Source organism: Amblyraja radiata, chromosome 32 (genome assembly GCF_010909765.2).
Source record: "Amblyraja radiata isolate CabotCenter1 chromosome 32, sAmbRad1.1.pri, whole genome shotgun sequence".
NCBI lineage: Eukaryota > Metazoa > Chordata > Chondrichthyes > Rajiformes > Rajidae > Amblyraja > Amblyraja radiata.
This window is the reverse complement of record NC_045987.1, coordinates 20375328-20391634: the sequence shown is the minus strand read 5'-3', so window position 1 is coordinate 20391634 and position 16307 is coordinate 20375328. Positions and strand designations below refer to the sequence as shown.

General features: G+C 43.0%; 1 protein-coding gene across 6 annotated transcripts in view; it reads left to right on the top strand.

Moving 5' to 3' along the window:
- Window positions 1-16307, top strand: part of dennd1a (DENN domain containing 1A) — a 492710-nt gene that overhangs the window by 325680 nt on the left and 150723 nt on the right. For all 6 annotated transcript variants that reach the window (XM_033048631.1, XM_033048628.1, XM_033048627.1 and 3 more), the window contains one exon: window positions 12077-12202. In XM_033048631.1, coding sequence (XP_032904522.1) covers window positions 12077-12202 — 126 coding nt within the window. The remainder of the gene's footprint in view (window positions 1-12076; window positions 12203-16307) is intronic.

Here is a 16307-nt window from a genome sequence, read left to right as displayed (position 1 = left end):
CATATCGCTGTCCTCAAAAGGAACAAATATCGTCAAAATGCTGCCCATATCTGCACTCCCAGATTTCCTTTGGATTTTGAAAACTACTGCTGCAGTGGAAGTAGAAACAGGAGGTGATATATGCTTCTCAACATTAAACATTTGTGAAAGTGAAATTATTTTTTTTAATATGTATCAGAAGTCAAGAGTGAATGCATTGTTTACTGAGCTATTTCACCATTGTAGCACTGGTCAGAAATACTATTTTATTTGAACGTGAAATAAATATTTATTTGGGCTCTCTTAAAAATTACAAGAGAATAGTTATTCACAAAGTCTAATTATACAAGCAGGCATTTAGTACATAATATGTAATACAATATCACTCTCTGTATTAGATGATCTCTTTAAATATATAAATACTAAATCTAATAATGTTAACATCACAAAGAGACACAAAGAACTGCAGATGCTGGAATTTTGAGCAAAGCACAAAGTGCAGGAGGAACTCAGCGGGTCAGGCAGCTGAGTTCAGAATCTGAAAACGATTCCCGACCCGCAATGTCGTCTGTCCATTCCCTCCGCAGATGCTGCCTGACCCACTGAGTTCCTCCAGTACTTTTGTGTTTTGCTCAAGTACTATTGGTGAAGCTGAGAATTTCCAAATTTGGTGACAAATGTATATTTGCACTCTTTTCGTTGTTTGGCAATGTTATCTTTGTGAGTGAATTTCAGAAAGCAGAAATTAAAATAAAGAACATTAATATAGCGTCACATGTTCTATCAGCACCGCCTGACAGTGACGATACCTTGACATGGCTCTCAGTTCCAACTTTTTTATCACATTCGTATCATGGTTCTGAGATTCAGAGTATGGCTTATTTCACGATGTTTTCACTCCAATTTTGTATGCTTTACCAGTTATTATTCTTTGATCATAATTATTACAAAAAGGCAGGATTGATTTCTAAGGTGGAATGCTTACTTTTCCCCAATAACAATACTGTATTCCCATCACAGCCATTTCTTGACACCATAATGCCTTATAATCACTCATTTTAAGTTCAACACACTGATATTGGCTTAGAATCTCGCAGAAGAAGAATGCATCCAACCTCCGTTTTTTGGGGGGGTTGAAGGAGAGCCTCATTTTTCTTACTGTTTGTTGTATCATACTGGTTAGGGTACAAGAGGTGTTACATGCAAAGATTACTTGGAATACTTACTGAACAGATTGCAGCGTGTCTAGTTTAGTTTATTGTCGCGTGCTAACCAGTCAGTGGAGGGTCTATTATCATATTATCATAATCATCATAATTGTAATTTATTAGCCAAGTATGTTTTGCAACATACGAGGAATTTGGTTCCAATTTGGAATTTGGAGGAAGAAAGATTCCAAGGGGAGTAAGGGGCGACCGTGGCTGACAAGGGGCGTCAGGGACAGTATACAAATAAAAGAGAAGAAGTACAACGTAGCAAAGATAAGCAGGAAGCAAGAGGATTGGGTGATGTTTAAAGAGCAACAGAAGATAACTAAAAAGACAATACGGGAAGAAAAGATGAGGTACGAAGGTAAGCTAGCCAAGAATATAAAGGAGGATTGTAAAAGCTTCTTTAGGTATGTGAAGAGGAAAAATTAGTTAAGACTAAAGTTGGATCCGTGAAGACCGAAAAAGGTGAATTTATCATGGGGAACAAGGAAATGGTAGATGAGTTGAACAGGTACTTTGAATCTGTCTTCATAAAGGAGGGCACAAACTATCTTCCTGATATAGTAGTGGCCAGAGAATCTGGGGTGACGGAGGAACTGAAGGAAATCCACATTAGGCAGGAAATGGTGTTGGGTAGACTGATGGGACTGAAGGCTGATGAATCCCCAGAGCCTGATGGTCTGCATCCCAGGGTAGTTAAGGAAGTGGCTCTAGAAATCGTGGATGCATTGGTGATAATTTTCCAATGTTCTATAGACTCAGGATCAGTTCTTGTAGATTGGAGGGTAGCTAATGTTATCCCACGTTTTAAGAAAGGCGGGAGAGAGAAAACAGGGAATTATAGACCAGTTAGCTTGACATTGGTGGTGGGGAAGATGCTGGAGTCAATTATAGAAGATGAAATAGCCGCACATTTGGATAGCAGTAACAGGATCGGTCCGAGTCAGCATGGATTTACGAAGGGGAAATCATGCTTGACTAATCATCTGGAATTTTTTGAGGATGGGACTAGGAAAATGGACAAGGGAGAGCCGGTGGATGTAGTGTACCTGGACTTTCAGAAAGCATTTGATAAGGTCCCACATTGGAGATTAGTGGGCAAAATTAGGGCACATGGTATTGGGGGTAGAGTGCTGACATGGATAGAAAATTGGTTGGCAGACAGGAAACAAAGTGTAGGGATTAACGGGTCCCTTTCAGAATGGCAGGCAGTGACTAGTGGGGTACCGCAAGGCTCGGTGCTGGGACCGCAGCTATTTACATCAATGATTTGGATGAAGGGATTCAAAGTAACATTAGCAAATTTGCAGATGACACAAAGCTGGGTGGCAGTGTGAACTGTGAGGAGGATGCTATGAGAATGCAGGGTGACTAAGACAGGTTGGGGGAGTGGGCAGATGCATGGCAGATGAAGTTTAATGCAGATAAATGTGAGGTTATCCACTTTGGTATCAAAACCAGGAAGGCAGATTACTATCTAAATGGCGTCAAGTTGGGAAAAGGGGAAGTACAATGGGATCTGTGGGTCCTTGTTCATCAGTCTATGAAAGTAAGCATGCAGGTACAGCAGGCAATGAAGAAAGCAAATGGCATGTTGGCCTTTATAACAAGAGGAGTCGAGTATAGGAGCAAAGAGGTCCTTCTGCAGTTGTACAGGGCCCTAGTGAGACCACACCTGGAGTATTGTGTGCAGTTTTGGTCCCCTAATTTGAGGAAGGACATTCTTGCTATTGAGGGAGTGCAGCGTAGGTTTACAAGATTAATTCCCAGGATGGCGGGACTGTCATATGCTGAGAGAATGGAGCGGCTGGGCTTGTACACTCTGGAGTTTAGAAGGATGAGAGGGATTCTTATTGAAACAAATAAGATTGTTAAGGGTTTGGACACGCTAGAGGCAGGAAACGTGTTCCCGATGTTAGGGGAGTCCAGAACCAGGGGCCACAGTTTAAGAATAAGGGGTAAGCCATTTAGAACGGAGACGAGGAAACACTTTTTCTCACAGAGAGTTGTGATTCTGTGGAATTCTCTGCCTCAGAGGGCAGTGGAGGCCGGTTCTCTGGATACTTTCAAGAGAGATCTAGATAGGGATCTTAAAGATAGCGGAGTCAGGGGATATGGGGAGAAGGCAGGAACGGGGTACTGATTGGGGATGATCAGCCATGATCACATTGAATGGCGGTGCTGGCTCGAAGGGATGAATGGTCTACTCCTGCACCTATTGTCTATATCACTATTGTCTATTGCCATACAGTCATATCTTAAAAGCAACAAGACACACAACTACATAAAAAATTGACATAAACAACCACCACAGCAGCTCCTCCACATTTCCCACTGTGATGGAAGACAATAAAGTCTTATCTTCTTTCATCCTTTTCTCCTGCGGTCGGGGGAGTAGAACCATCCACAGTCGGGGCGATTGAAACTCCTGCAGCCGGCGGTTGAAGCTCCCGCTTCGGGGCGATCGAAGCTCCCGCGGCTTGGAGCTCGCGAAGTCGGTCGCTAACCAGGGACCGCGAGCTCCACGTTGTTAAAGTACATGATTACAATTAAGCCATCCACAGTGTACGGATACATGAAAAAGGGAATAACGAATAGTGCAAGATAAATTCCAATAAAGTCTAATTAAAGATTGCCCGAGAGTCTCCAGTGAGATAAATAGTATCTCAGGACTGCTCTCTAGTTATTGATAGGTAACTCAGTTGCCTGATAACAGCTGGGAAGAAGCTGCCCCTAAATCTGGAAATGTCCATTTTCACACTTCTGTACCTCTTGCCTGATGGGAGAGGGGAGAAGGGAGAGTGACTGGAGTGAGACTCGTCCTTGTTTAGTAGACAAGGACTGATCCATGAATTCATTACTAGGATACTGTAATTTCCTTCATCATAATTTGATCTTCAACTAATTTCCTCACCTGATATTTATATTTGCCTATGTTTCCTACCAATATGTAACTTATTTCTCAATAAGTCCAATTCCTTTACAAGGCAACTACGACAGCCTATGTCTTATACTTGCTTACAGCCTGGTGCTTCACTTAGCTTAATGATGTCGTCTAATTGGGGCATATGCGTTTCTTCACACCATTTGTCATTGCTCAATGGTATTCAATGGTACTTTATTGTCACATGTACCTATCAGTAACACTGTGTACAATTCAGTCAAACCATACTATACATCAGCACAATCATGAATAAATATCAACGTGCGAAGATTGTAGTATTGTGTTCCAGCGATCGTGAAGGTGCTTGCCTAAATTTGATTTTGACAATGTCAGTGCCAGTACATGGTTTTCATCAAGCCAGGACTGTTTTGCATCAATGCAAATTTGTAATACTACTGATCCAGAAGTAAATTGTTACTGACCTTTCCATTCATGCAGATGACAGTTTCTGCCAGACAGACTTTGCAGCTTGTTCTGTATCCATTACAGCCAAGATATCATCACCGGACTTCATTCTACACCTATTCCAGTCTGTCAGGCAATTCAACTACATCTGTAAAGCAAATGAATGCAGTCAGTCTCCCACACTGTTTTAATTTCCCAGCAGGTGGTTTTGTTTGCCGACTTTAGTGTCTTGTATCATGGTCTGTTTGGGAGATGCTCAGCTTTTGTGCATCATTTTCTATACAGTCTAGCATTTGAGCCATTTCCACTATCTTTATAATTACCTGTAACAAATATTTGTTTTATCTGAATGCGATTCACGTTTTTAACCTCCAACTCAACAGGAACGCCTCCATATTTGCATTCTACGGTTTAAGATCTTATTAGCCATGGATACAATCGAAATGCTGTCAGGAATAAAAGACAGTTTTCACATTCATTGAGCCAGTTCTATTACTTGCAGACTCATTTAGACTATTTGATGTCCTTGAGGAACATGCTTTGTAAATTGTGCTGAAGGCCATAATATTCTGCTGACTTTTTTTCTTATATCCATCTATGATAGTTTCTGAAGGTATGTGATTTAAAAGTTTAATTATGCTGAAGAGATTTTTTTTTTCCAATAATCAGAAACTCCCAAGTGATGTTTTGTTATAGAAAATAGTTTGTTGCTTGAAATTCTGATGGTCCCCCACGCCTGCATATTTATCTGTGATGAAATCAGTCGAGAAAGATGATGAGCAGCATTTTACCACATCATCTTTGATGGCCAATTTAACAACATTGTTGGTGACACAAGAAACTGCAGATGCTGGAATATGGAGCCAAGCATGGACTGCTGGAGGAACTCAAGAACCGTGCAGCATCTTCTGTCTGAAGAAAGGACCCGACTTGAAACAATACCAGTCTATTTCTCTCGACAGATGCCGCTTGTTTTCTCACGACATTGTTGCTGACAAGATGGACATAAAATGCTGGAGTAATTCAGCGGATGAGGCAACAGCATCTCTGGAGAAAAATAACTAGGTGATGTTTTGGGTTGAAACCTTTCCTCAGACCCGATCCAAAACATCACCTATTCCTTTTCTCCCGAGATGCTGCCTGACCCGCTGAGTTACTCCAACTTTTTGTGTCTTATCGTATAAAACAGCATCTGCAGTTCCTTCCTACACATTGGGGCTGACAAGGTTAGCCTTTGTTAACTGTAGGCTGGAGAGCAAGTAATTTGAAGAAAATTACTTTATTAGATGGAGTCTGAAGAAGCGCCCCGACCCAAAATGTCACCTATCCATGTTCTCCAGAGCTGCTGCCTGACCTGCTGAGTTACTCCAGCACCTTCCGTTCCTTGTTTCTACTGTTCATCTTATTTGGTTGATATTGTGATATCTCCTGAAGGCACACACTCTTAATGGGGCACGAAGGAAAGAACGTTGATGTTATTCTCATCATGATAGTTTAGGAAAAAAATCTCTGACTCTTTAAAATATCTTGCATCCTGATGTATTTAATGATATCTGTTCATCAAAGACATTACATATTTGAGCATCAGAAATGCTCAGAGTAGGACATTGATTAAGTTACTGGACGAGCAGCTGGAGATATGAACCATTAATCTACAGGCCAGGATTCAAATCCTAGCATGGTAGCAAGACAATTTAAATTTGTACATTCAATTTAGAACTAAAACTAATCTCAGTAATAGTAAACACAGCCATTAGATTGTCATAAAACCCACTTCATGAATGTCCTTAATATCACTGCGAATGTGTTTGACACAACTGACTGCTCAGTTCAGGGTAATTAGTGACAGATCTTCACATCTTGTTCATTTATGGTACACAAAAATGCTGGAGAAACTCAGCGGGTGCAGCAGCATCTATGGAGCGAAGGAAATAGGCGACGTTTCGGGCCGAAACCCTTCTTCAGACTGAACATATGATTTTTTTTTTTAAACCGGAAGACGTGTACAGTAATCCCTTGTTCAGACCCGATCCGAAGTGTCGCCTATCCATGTTCTTCAGGGAAACCTGCCTCAATGACTAATACGTGATAGGACTTATATCCACCATAAAGATGGATGGTGTTCAGTGCAATCATCTCCTACAGCTGGTCCACTAAACTCTGGCATCGCTAAGCAGCTGCAGCACAGTAGCGCTGCTGGTAGAGCTGCTGCCTGACAGCGCCAGAGACCTGGGTTTGATCCTGACCTTGCTGTCAGGGTGCTGTCCGTGTGGAGTTTGCACGTTCTCCCTGTGACTGCATGGGTTTCTTCCAGGTGCTCTGGTTTCCTCCCACATCCCACAGATGTGCGGGTTTGTAGGTTAATTGGCCTCTTTAAATTGCCCCAAGTGTGGAGAGAGTGGATGTGAAACTGGAATAACGTAGAACCAGTGTGAAAGGGTGATCGATGGTCATCGTGGACTGTGAAACAAAGGATCTGTTTCCATGCTGTATGTCTAAATGAAGTCCTGGGTCTCTACCTCCCGTATGCTGGAGCTCAGCTCCAGTGCCATGCATAAATTCAGAAGGTTGGCTGAATCACAGGTGGTGATGAGTCAGCGTCAAGGAGAGAGATAGAATACTTGGTTGAGAGGTGCCATACCAACCTCTCACATAACGTCAACAAAACCAAGGAACTAATCGTTGACTTCAGACTTGAGTTTCAGGTCAGGACCCTTCTTCAGAATACAGAGAAATGTGCAGAGTTGCATTTAGGGAAGTCTAACATGGGCAGGACCTATACAGTGAATGGTAGGGCTCTGGGGAGCGTCTGGGGAGGGATCTAGGAGTACAGGTGTATGGTTAGAGGAGGTAGTTGAGGCAGGGACTAGCCAAACGTTTAAGAAACAGATAGTTACATGGATAGGACAGATTTGGAGGGATATGGGCCAAATGCAGGCAGGTAGGACTAGTGTAGCCGGGATATGTTGGCCGGTGTGGGCAAATTTGGAAGAAGGGCCTGTTTCCATGCTGTATCACTCGACGACTATGACCCAAAACGTCGGTCCATTCCCTTCACACATGCTGCCTGATCTGCTGAGTTCCTCCTACACTTAGTGCTTTGCTTAAGTTTCCAGCATCTGCAGTTCCTTTGGTTTCCGTAGTAAGCATCCAGCTTGGTTCCATCATGACCTGGTATGAAACTTTAAATGCCCTGAAGCACAAAAGGCTGCAGAATCATGGACTAAGCCAAGTACATGACAGGCACAACCTACCTCACCATCGAAACCGACTTCAAGACGAGCTGCCTTGAGAAGAGGATTGGGGAGTGGATTCCAGATAAGGTCTTGAATAGATGTTGGCTTTCAGGGTTTGGGAAATCAGGGATGCAAGGCACACCAAAACTTTGAGCAGTAGCTGGACACAGAGAAGTTGGCATAGGATCAAGAGTGGACAAACACAAGAAGCAAAACCACAAAGGTGGTTGAGTACATGTAGCGAGTTCATAAGTTGTAGGAACAGAATTAGGCCATTTGGCCTATCAAGTCTACTCCGCCATGCAATCATGGCTGGCCTATCTTTCCCTCTCAAACCTGTTCTCCTGCCTTCTCCCCATAACCCCTGACACCCTTACTAATCAAGAATCTATCAATATCCGCCTTGAAAATATCCATTGTTAAAAACAGCCTTCTGTGGCCATGAATTCCGCAGATTCATCATGTTAGTTAGGAACATGGAAACATAGATGTGGGTGTAGACCACTCGGCCCTTCGAGCCAGCACCGCTATTCAATATGATCATGGCTGATCATCCAAAATCCTGCTTTCTCCCCATATCCCTTGATTCCGTTGGCCCTAAGAGCTAAATCTAACTCTCTTGAAAACATCCAGTGAATAGGCCTCCACTGCCTTCTCTGGCAGAGAATTCCACAGATTCACAACTCTGGGTGAAAAAGGTTTTCCCTCATCTCAGTCCTAAATGGCCTACCCCTTATTCTTGCACTGTGACCCCTGGTTCTGGTCTCCCCCAACATCGGGACCATGTTTCCTGCATCAAGCCTGTCCAATCCCGTAAGAATTTTACATGTTTCAATAAGATCCAGGATCCATGCAGCTGAGATTTTGCTTGCCTGAAATCAACCATGTGTGACGCCAGGCCCCATTGATGAGGACATTGAGGTCGACACTTCGTTAAAGGTTTAATTTGATAGAATACTGGGTGCAATGATAGATATTAGTGATAGTCATTCCCACTGTTATTTAGCAACCCAACTAGTTTTACATTACTGTCTGTTGGTAGCAATGGCTCGAGCTTGTTGAAGGTCTATCAATTCCTTTTCTGTCTTTTTTATCACAAAATACATGACAGTTAATTTTCCCATTGGAATATCCTGTACCTCTGTTTTACTTTCTCTGACATAAATGCTGTCATCTCAATCATCGTCAATGCTAACAACCCCAAGTACATTTCTATTATGTCCCACCTCAATTCTTTACCAGCCTCCTCTATTGTAACTTCAAAACTAATAACCGAAAAGATGTATAATACTTGACACCGTTACATCTTTTAAAAAGCCTTATTACTCCTCAGTTTTCAGTTGATATTATTTGATCTTGTCCATTTTTCTTTGGTGTTTGAATGCCATCACAAATTGGGTGTCTAATTTCATCTGTGTCAGCCGCGTCAGATTCTGCTCCCTACAGGAGCTATCGGCTTTCTACGTTCTTCTGTGTTCTTCGGCACTGGCAGCTTTTCTTAACTTTGCAGAGTAGGTTTTATTTTTCTGAAGGCAGGAACGATGACCAGCTGACTCAGGATATTTTGGATACCCAGTGAATCAGTTATACACACAGCGGACTTCAATCATTACTGTTTGTAATTCCACCAGTTACAGAGTTGCTTTCCATCCTTGGGATGGTGCTTTCACCTCTCGCAAGGACCTCCTTCCAGACTGGCGGTTGTTCAGCATGCGGCCATCTGCAACCAGATATTGTCATTCAGATGCAACTGTATCACATAGCAACTATATATGAAAAGGCCATTGTGCTTTTAGATTGTCACATAGCTCGTCCTTGCCTTCTCTTTGTACGGACTAACACAAATATCTGCTACTGGATCCTTTCCATTCATTATAATGGCTGTCTCTGTAACCGCAAGTTTCCCCGAGAGAAATAAGGAAGTGCCAAAACAATTTCTTTCCTGTTTAATGAATCTTTTTAAATTCTCCTCCCGTAGTCATTGTTTCATAGAATCATGCAGCATAGACACAGACCATTTGGGCCATGCAGACTAGTGGACACCCTTGTGTATAGAAACATAGAAAATAGGTGCAGGAGTAGGCCATTCGGCCCTTCGAGCCTGCACCGCCATTCAATATGATCATGGCTGATCATCCAACTCAGTATCCTGTACCTGCCTTCTCTCCATACCCCCTGATCCCTTTAGCCACAAGGGCCACATCTAACTCCCTCTTTAATATAGCCAACGAACTGGCCTCAACTACCTTCTGTGGCAGAGAATTCCAGAGATTCACCACTCGCTGTGTGAAAAATGTTTTCCTCATCTCGGTCCTAAACGATTTCCCCTTATCCTTAAACTGTGACCCCTTGTTCTGGAGCCCATTTATTAGGCCCATGCTATTAAGCCCATTGCCCGGCACCTGGTCCATAGCCTTCTGCCCAAGTGCTTCACGTCCTTATCTAGACGCTTCCTGGCTGCCTTGAGTGACTCTACTTCCACCATTCTCTCTAGCAGTGCATTCCAGGTTCTCACCACTCTGTTGGTGAAGAACTCGCCCTTCATGCCCCATCAAAATCTATTCCACCACCCCCCCTTACCCTAAACCAATGTTCTCTAGTTCCTATACACCAGAGGCAATTTACTGAGGTCAATTAACCTACAAACCTGATGTGGGAGGAAATCCACACGGTCACAGGTAGAACGTGCAAACTCCACACTCCAAGGTCAGGATTGAACCCAGGTCTCTGGTACTGCGAGGTAGCGGCACTACCCGCTGCGCCACTATGTCGCTGAACATATGCGCTCGGTCTGCCAAGGCCTATTGGATCTCATGGTTGCTAACCATTTTAGCTCCCCTTACCATTCCCACACTGACCTTACTGTCCTGAACCTCCTCCATCGCCAGAATGAGGTCACACTCAACCTGGAGGAACAGAACCTCATATTCTGCTTTGGTAGATTACAACCTCACAGTATGAACGTTGAACTCTCTGTTTTTAGGCAATCTCTTAAGGGCCTGTCCCACTTGGCCGTCATTTGCGCGCCATTTGCGTGACCTCCAAAAATGTGGTCGTCGCGTTGTGACGCACGGGTAGCGTGTGGGTAGCGCGGGACGGGCGCATGGAGAGGCGTGAAGGAGTGTGGAGTTGCGCGCGGTATCGTGTGGCGCTCCAGGATTTCGTGCTGCATGAAATCCCCGTGCGCCGCCTGCATGACGTATCGCGTACGCACGCTGACGCATTGGGTGCGCACGCTGACACATTGGCACGGCACGCTGGCGTCCCGACGTCTCACGTGTATCGCGTGGTGATGCATGGTTACGTCACCGCGCGTAACCATGCGTCACCGTGCGCCGCAGGGTATTCTAATGACGTCAAGCGCACCAGACGGCATGATGACGTGTGATTTGCACGCGATGTCGCTCGTAACGACGCGTCAACCTATTTTACATATGACGCGTAAATGAGGTGCAAATGACGGCCAAGTGGGACAGGACCTTTACTTTCTTCCCTTACCCCCACCCCACTTCCCTCCCCTGCGCCCCACGCCCCACCTGGACTCCCCTCCACTCACCCTCCTCCCCTTCCCAATTTCCTCCCTCTGGCTTTACAATCCGCAACTCCTCAAACCTGTATCACACCTTATTTCCTTACTTATTTCTGGCCTTTGTTCCAACCATCTGCCTATCAAACCCCCCTTTGCCTTGGTCGACCTATTACCTGTCACTCTTTGTCGTGCATCTCCACTTTTCTCGCCTTCTTCTACACCCCCTCCCCCACTCCCCTTACAATCAATCTGAAGAAGGGCTTTGACCCGAAACGTCACCTATCCATGTTCTCCAGGGATGCTGCCTGACCTGCTGAGTTACTCCAGCACTTTGTGTCCATGGGGATAATCAATGCAACAACTAGAGCGGTTTACATTGTAATTTTAAATAAACAAAAGTTAGATGGTCACTCAACCTTCATTTCACTCGGCAAAGTGACAAACTTCACGTATCCTTTCATTGACAAGTTAGAAATACAAACAATTTGCAATAATATAAATTGAATGACACTGAATGAATATACTGCCAGTTTTGGTTATGAATAAAGCTGAAAGTGGAATAAAAATGTAACATGGATTTGTGTTGAGACTAGATATGTTGGATTCACACTAATCCATTGCTTGTTTTACAAATATATTTTTGGAATCCGTAGCATTATTAATAATGCACTGGTGTAAGAGCTGACTACCAGGGTTTCAATGGAGGGCAATGCATTCCTCATTTCAAGAGTGCTAATTCTTTTTTCTTCTCTTATCATCATGCAATGTGCAGTTGGCAACACTAAAGAATCGACTCAAGAAAGTTTCAACAACCACTGGGGACGGCGTAGCTCGTGCATTTTTGAAGACTCAAGCTGCCCTCTTTGGTAGCTACAGAGATGCTCTGAAGATCGAACCTGTAAGTTGAACAAATTCATTGCACTCTTAAAGCTTTCCAAAAAAACTATTATTTTAAAGCTACGAGCCAGCTATTCTGAGCTAGCCTAGCTTTTATGACATGGATAAGGCAAGCAAGGGATTATTTCCCCGAAAATACTGCATAATCAAAGTTAGACTCATAAAGTTGCCCCATTAAGATACGGCCTTGTCGGCCCATTCATCTAAGGTGACAGTATTTGCCCATCCTCCCACCCTCCAAAGATGTACAGGTTTGTAGGTTAATTGGCTTCAGTAAAAATTGTAAATTGTCCCTCGTGTGTAGGATAGTGTTAGTGTACTGGATGATTGCTGGTTGGCAGGGACTCGGTGGGCCGAGTGCCTGTTTCTGCGCTCTATCAAAAGTCTAAAGTTTTAGTAAGAATTAAGTATATAAGAAACTTTCTTACTAATGATATTGCATAGAAAACCTCTGTTATGCATTGCTTTTCCATAGGAAGTTGTATTTGATTTATCTAGCCCATTCAATGTAATTTCTCTGCCGATATCCTTCGCCGTTACCTTTATTGCGCTGCATGAAAGGTTTGGGGAAATATGTAATTTATAATTTGTTTATCAGAACCTTCTGCTGTCAACATTGGGAACGAGTGTCATTAAAATTAGCAAAGTGGTAAAATGCATTGATTTGTAGTGCCTGTAGAACGATGTTTGGTTTTGTATTCAGAAATCATTGTTCTATTGATTCTGCATAGAGGAACTAAGTACTGAAAGATGCTGTTGGAATTCTCGTGGTTAGTGTGCCTAACTTTTGAAGGAATTTGTTGGGGTCTCGACTGCCCTATTACTCCCCTTCCCCCCCCCCCCCCCCCCCCCCCCCACACCTTAATGCTTCAGCTTGTTAAGACTGCGAAGAATAAATTCTGCTATGGATTCCTGATTGCTTAATTTAGTTTTTGTTCAGTGATACAGTGCGGAAACAGGCCCTTCGGCCCACCGAGGATAATGTTCACTCATCCACGGCCTAATGACAGTCAAGCATTCTGACAGAACAGAAACCAGATAGAGTCAGGGAGAAGCGAAAGAGTTGGACCTCCTTCCTGGCAGCATAAGTATGGATAAGAATAAAGGAAAATTAGCTTGACGCTAGATAATTCTCTCAAATGAATATACCATCAATGTGTAGGAAGGAACTGCAGATGCTGGTTTAAACCGAAGATAGACACAAAAAGCTGGAGTAACTCGCAGGGACAAGCAGCATCCCTGGAAAGAAGGGTCTTGACCCGAAACGTCACCCATCCCTTCTCTCCTGAGATGCTGCCTGTCCCGCTGAGTTACTCCAGCTTTTTGTGTCTACGTACCATTCATGATGATGGTTCCGACTTCCCGCTAAACAATACAATCATGATGAGGATCGGGGGATCTTCATGGCACTGCACAATTTTGTACATTTTCATCGTCAGAAGAAATGAAGAACAGAGAATCTTCCTACCTTTCATCACCAGTCAGTACGATCCTTCTCCCTCATGTTTTCCAGTTTCCGTTTGAAATGCTTCCATGCTACTTGTCCAGATTCAAGTCGCAGCAATCCCACATCTTTAAGGGTTGTGCCTTTCAGAATTCCTATTAAATCATTTGCCGACTATCACAAGTAAAGGCACCTTGTTTTGCTCTCCAAGTAAATGAGATATATTACTGCTGTTATTTCTCAATGTACCTGACAGGTGTTCACAAAATGAGGAGAGGCATAGATAGGGTAGACAGCCAGAACCTTTTTTCCTAGGATGTACTGGGTAAATTTCTAATGGAGTTGTAGGTGCCTGGAACGCACAGCCAGAGGTGTTGATGGAAGTAGATACGATAGCAGTGCGGCCTTTAGGTGGGCACGTGGAAAAGTAGGGAATGCAGGGATATGTTTATGTGCAAGCAGAAGAGATTAGTTTAATTTGGCATCTTATTCGGCACAGACATTGTGCGCCACAGGGCCTGTTCCTTTGCTGTACTGTATTATGTTCTTAGAAGACAATGATGATGTTGCTACATTCATAGAACCTTTTTGGTTGTGTATTACAGCGTGGTGTTGCCATTCAGACATGATAATAGTTGGTATTTTAATGACTGAAGCGCCAATTGCTTAACACTGTCATAATTGTGCTCTGACATTCAAGAATGGATGGTTTAATTTTTCAGAAACATACTCTCACCTTTGATATAATGCTTGTAGATGTTGTATTTTCTTTTTGATGGAAATTTATCTAAACTACGTTAAAATGTGTACATTCCAATAATCTTCAAATGCTTAATAAATAGGTCATATATCCTTTTTATTAACATTCTATTGTAGATCTATGCCTACTAATAGCGTTTACAGAATATTTGGTAAATTTAGCGAAAGATTGTAACATCAGCCAAGATCATAGCTTATTAAAACATACCCTAAAGCATCTAAGCCTTTTCTTAATTCTTCCCTTTCCCCTCATGTTGCAGATATTGGGAGCTTAATGATACTGTTGTTTTCCCTATTAGCTTCTTCTCCCTTTGCACTGACAATTGCTTGCAACTGGGGTAATAGCTAAGCCTGTTAGCTAACTGCAGTAAAGTTCTTAAAATTATTGTCCTCTGCAGACACTCCACTGAACCATAAGATTTCTCCAGCTAACTTCAGAAACGGTGCCTTTTTCATTTTAGTTTTTGTTCTCATGTCGTCGAAGTTATTAATGCATTTGTGTCAAATTGCAATGTCGTCAGTGGGTCCTTGCATTAGATTAAGGACGAAAGATGTGTTTTCTTCACTTTGATGTTAGACTTGCCTCTACAACTTGGGTAACCGCACAAATTGAGATATTATATGATGGATCAAAGTTAATTATTGATTAAAGATATGTTTTTTTATACTTTTAGTGTCTTTCATTGCAACTGGGCAAAGTCGTGCCAAATGGTTTTCTACACAGACAAGTGTAAGGTCTTGGGCATTGGAGGGAAAACTAATGAACGGGTGATCGTTGGTCGGCGTGGACTCGGTGCTTTCCATGATGTATTTCTAAACTAATGAATCTCCATCAGCATTACATTTTATTTACTGCACAAGCCAAACTTGTTGCCTTATTGGGCTGCTCTTGGCTTAATGAACCATTCCATTTTAATACCAATTTTTGTGGCATCTAGCCTGAAAATATTTTTTTGTAACGCACGCCAGTCAATCCACTCTAAGACTATTTCCTCACAGAACTATTTATCCAATTTGCATCATGGTGTTGGTGGTGTTGAATTTGAATCCATCCAGCACAGATGTGCAGCTGGTAGAACCGCTGGCTCACAACGCCAGAGACCCGGGTTTGATCCTTACTTCGGGTGCTGTCTGTGTGGAGTTTGCACGTTCTCTCTGTGACAGAGTGGGTTTCCTCCGGGTGCTCCGATTTCCTCCAACATCCCAAAGCTGTGCAGACTTGAGGGTTAATTGGCCTCAGTGTGTAGGTGGTGGGTGCAAAAGTGGGATGACATAGAACTAGTGTGTATGGGTGGACACAAAATGCTGGAGAAACTCAGCGGGACAGGCAGCAACTCTGGAGAGAAGGAATGGGTGACATCTCGGGTCGATACCCTTCTTCAGTCTGAGTTACTCCAGCATTTTATGTCTACCTTCGATTTAAACCAGCATTTGCAGTTCTTTCCTACACATTACTTTTTCTTTTTGTTGTCTTCTATGGAAATAAAAGTCATCTCAACCTTCGCAAATCACCTTTCTTTCTTGTAATGTTTTCCTAAACTGAAGCAGCTATCTGTGTTGCCATTCTGAACCAGGGCCATATTAGTTAGTGCTGATTTAGTGTGACCCCCTGCTCAATGGGCTGTGACAGTTAACTTCAGGTTTGACAGAAAAGCTAGTAAATTTGCCTGACCTATGCCTGAAGGAGTGTCCTGACCCGAAACATCACATATTCCTTCCCGTTACAGATGCTGCCTGACCTGCTAAGTTGCTCCAGCACTTTGTGTTTTGCTCAAGATTCCTGCGTCTGCTGTTCCGTATGTCTCCGTGTTGGTCTCATTACTGGAAGGTCACAACATTTATAGCTCCAGTATTCACCGCCACATTAAAGTGGGGGAAAATAAGATGTCCAATATATAATAAA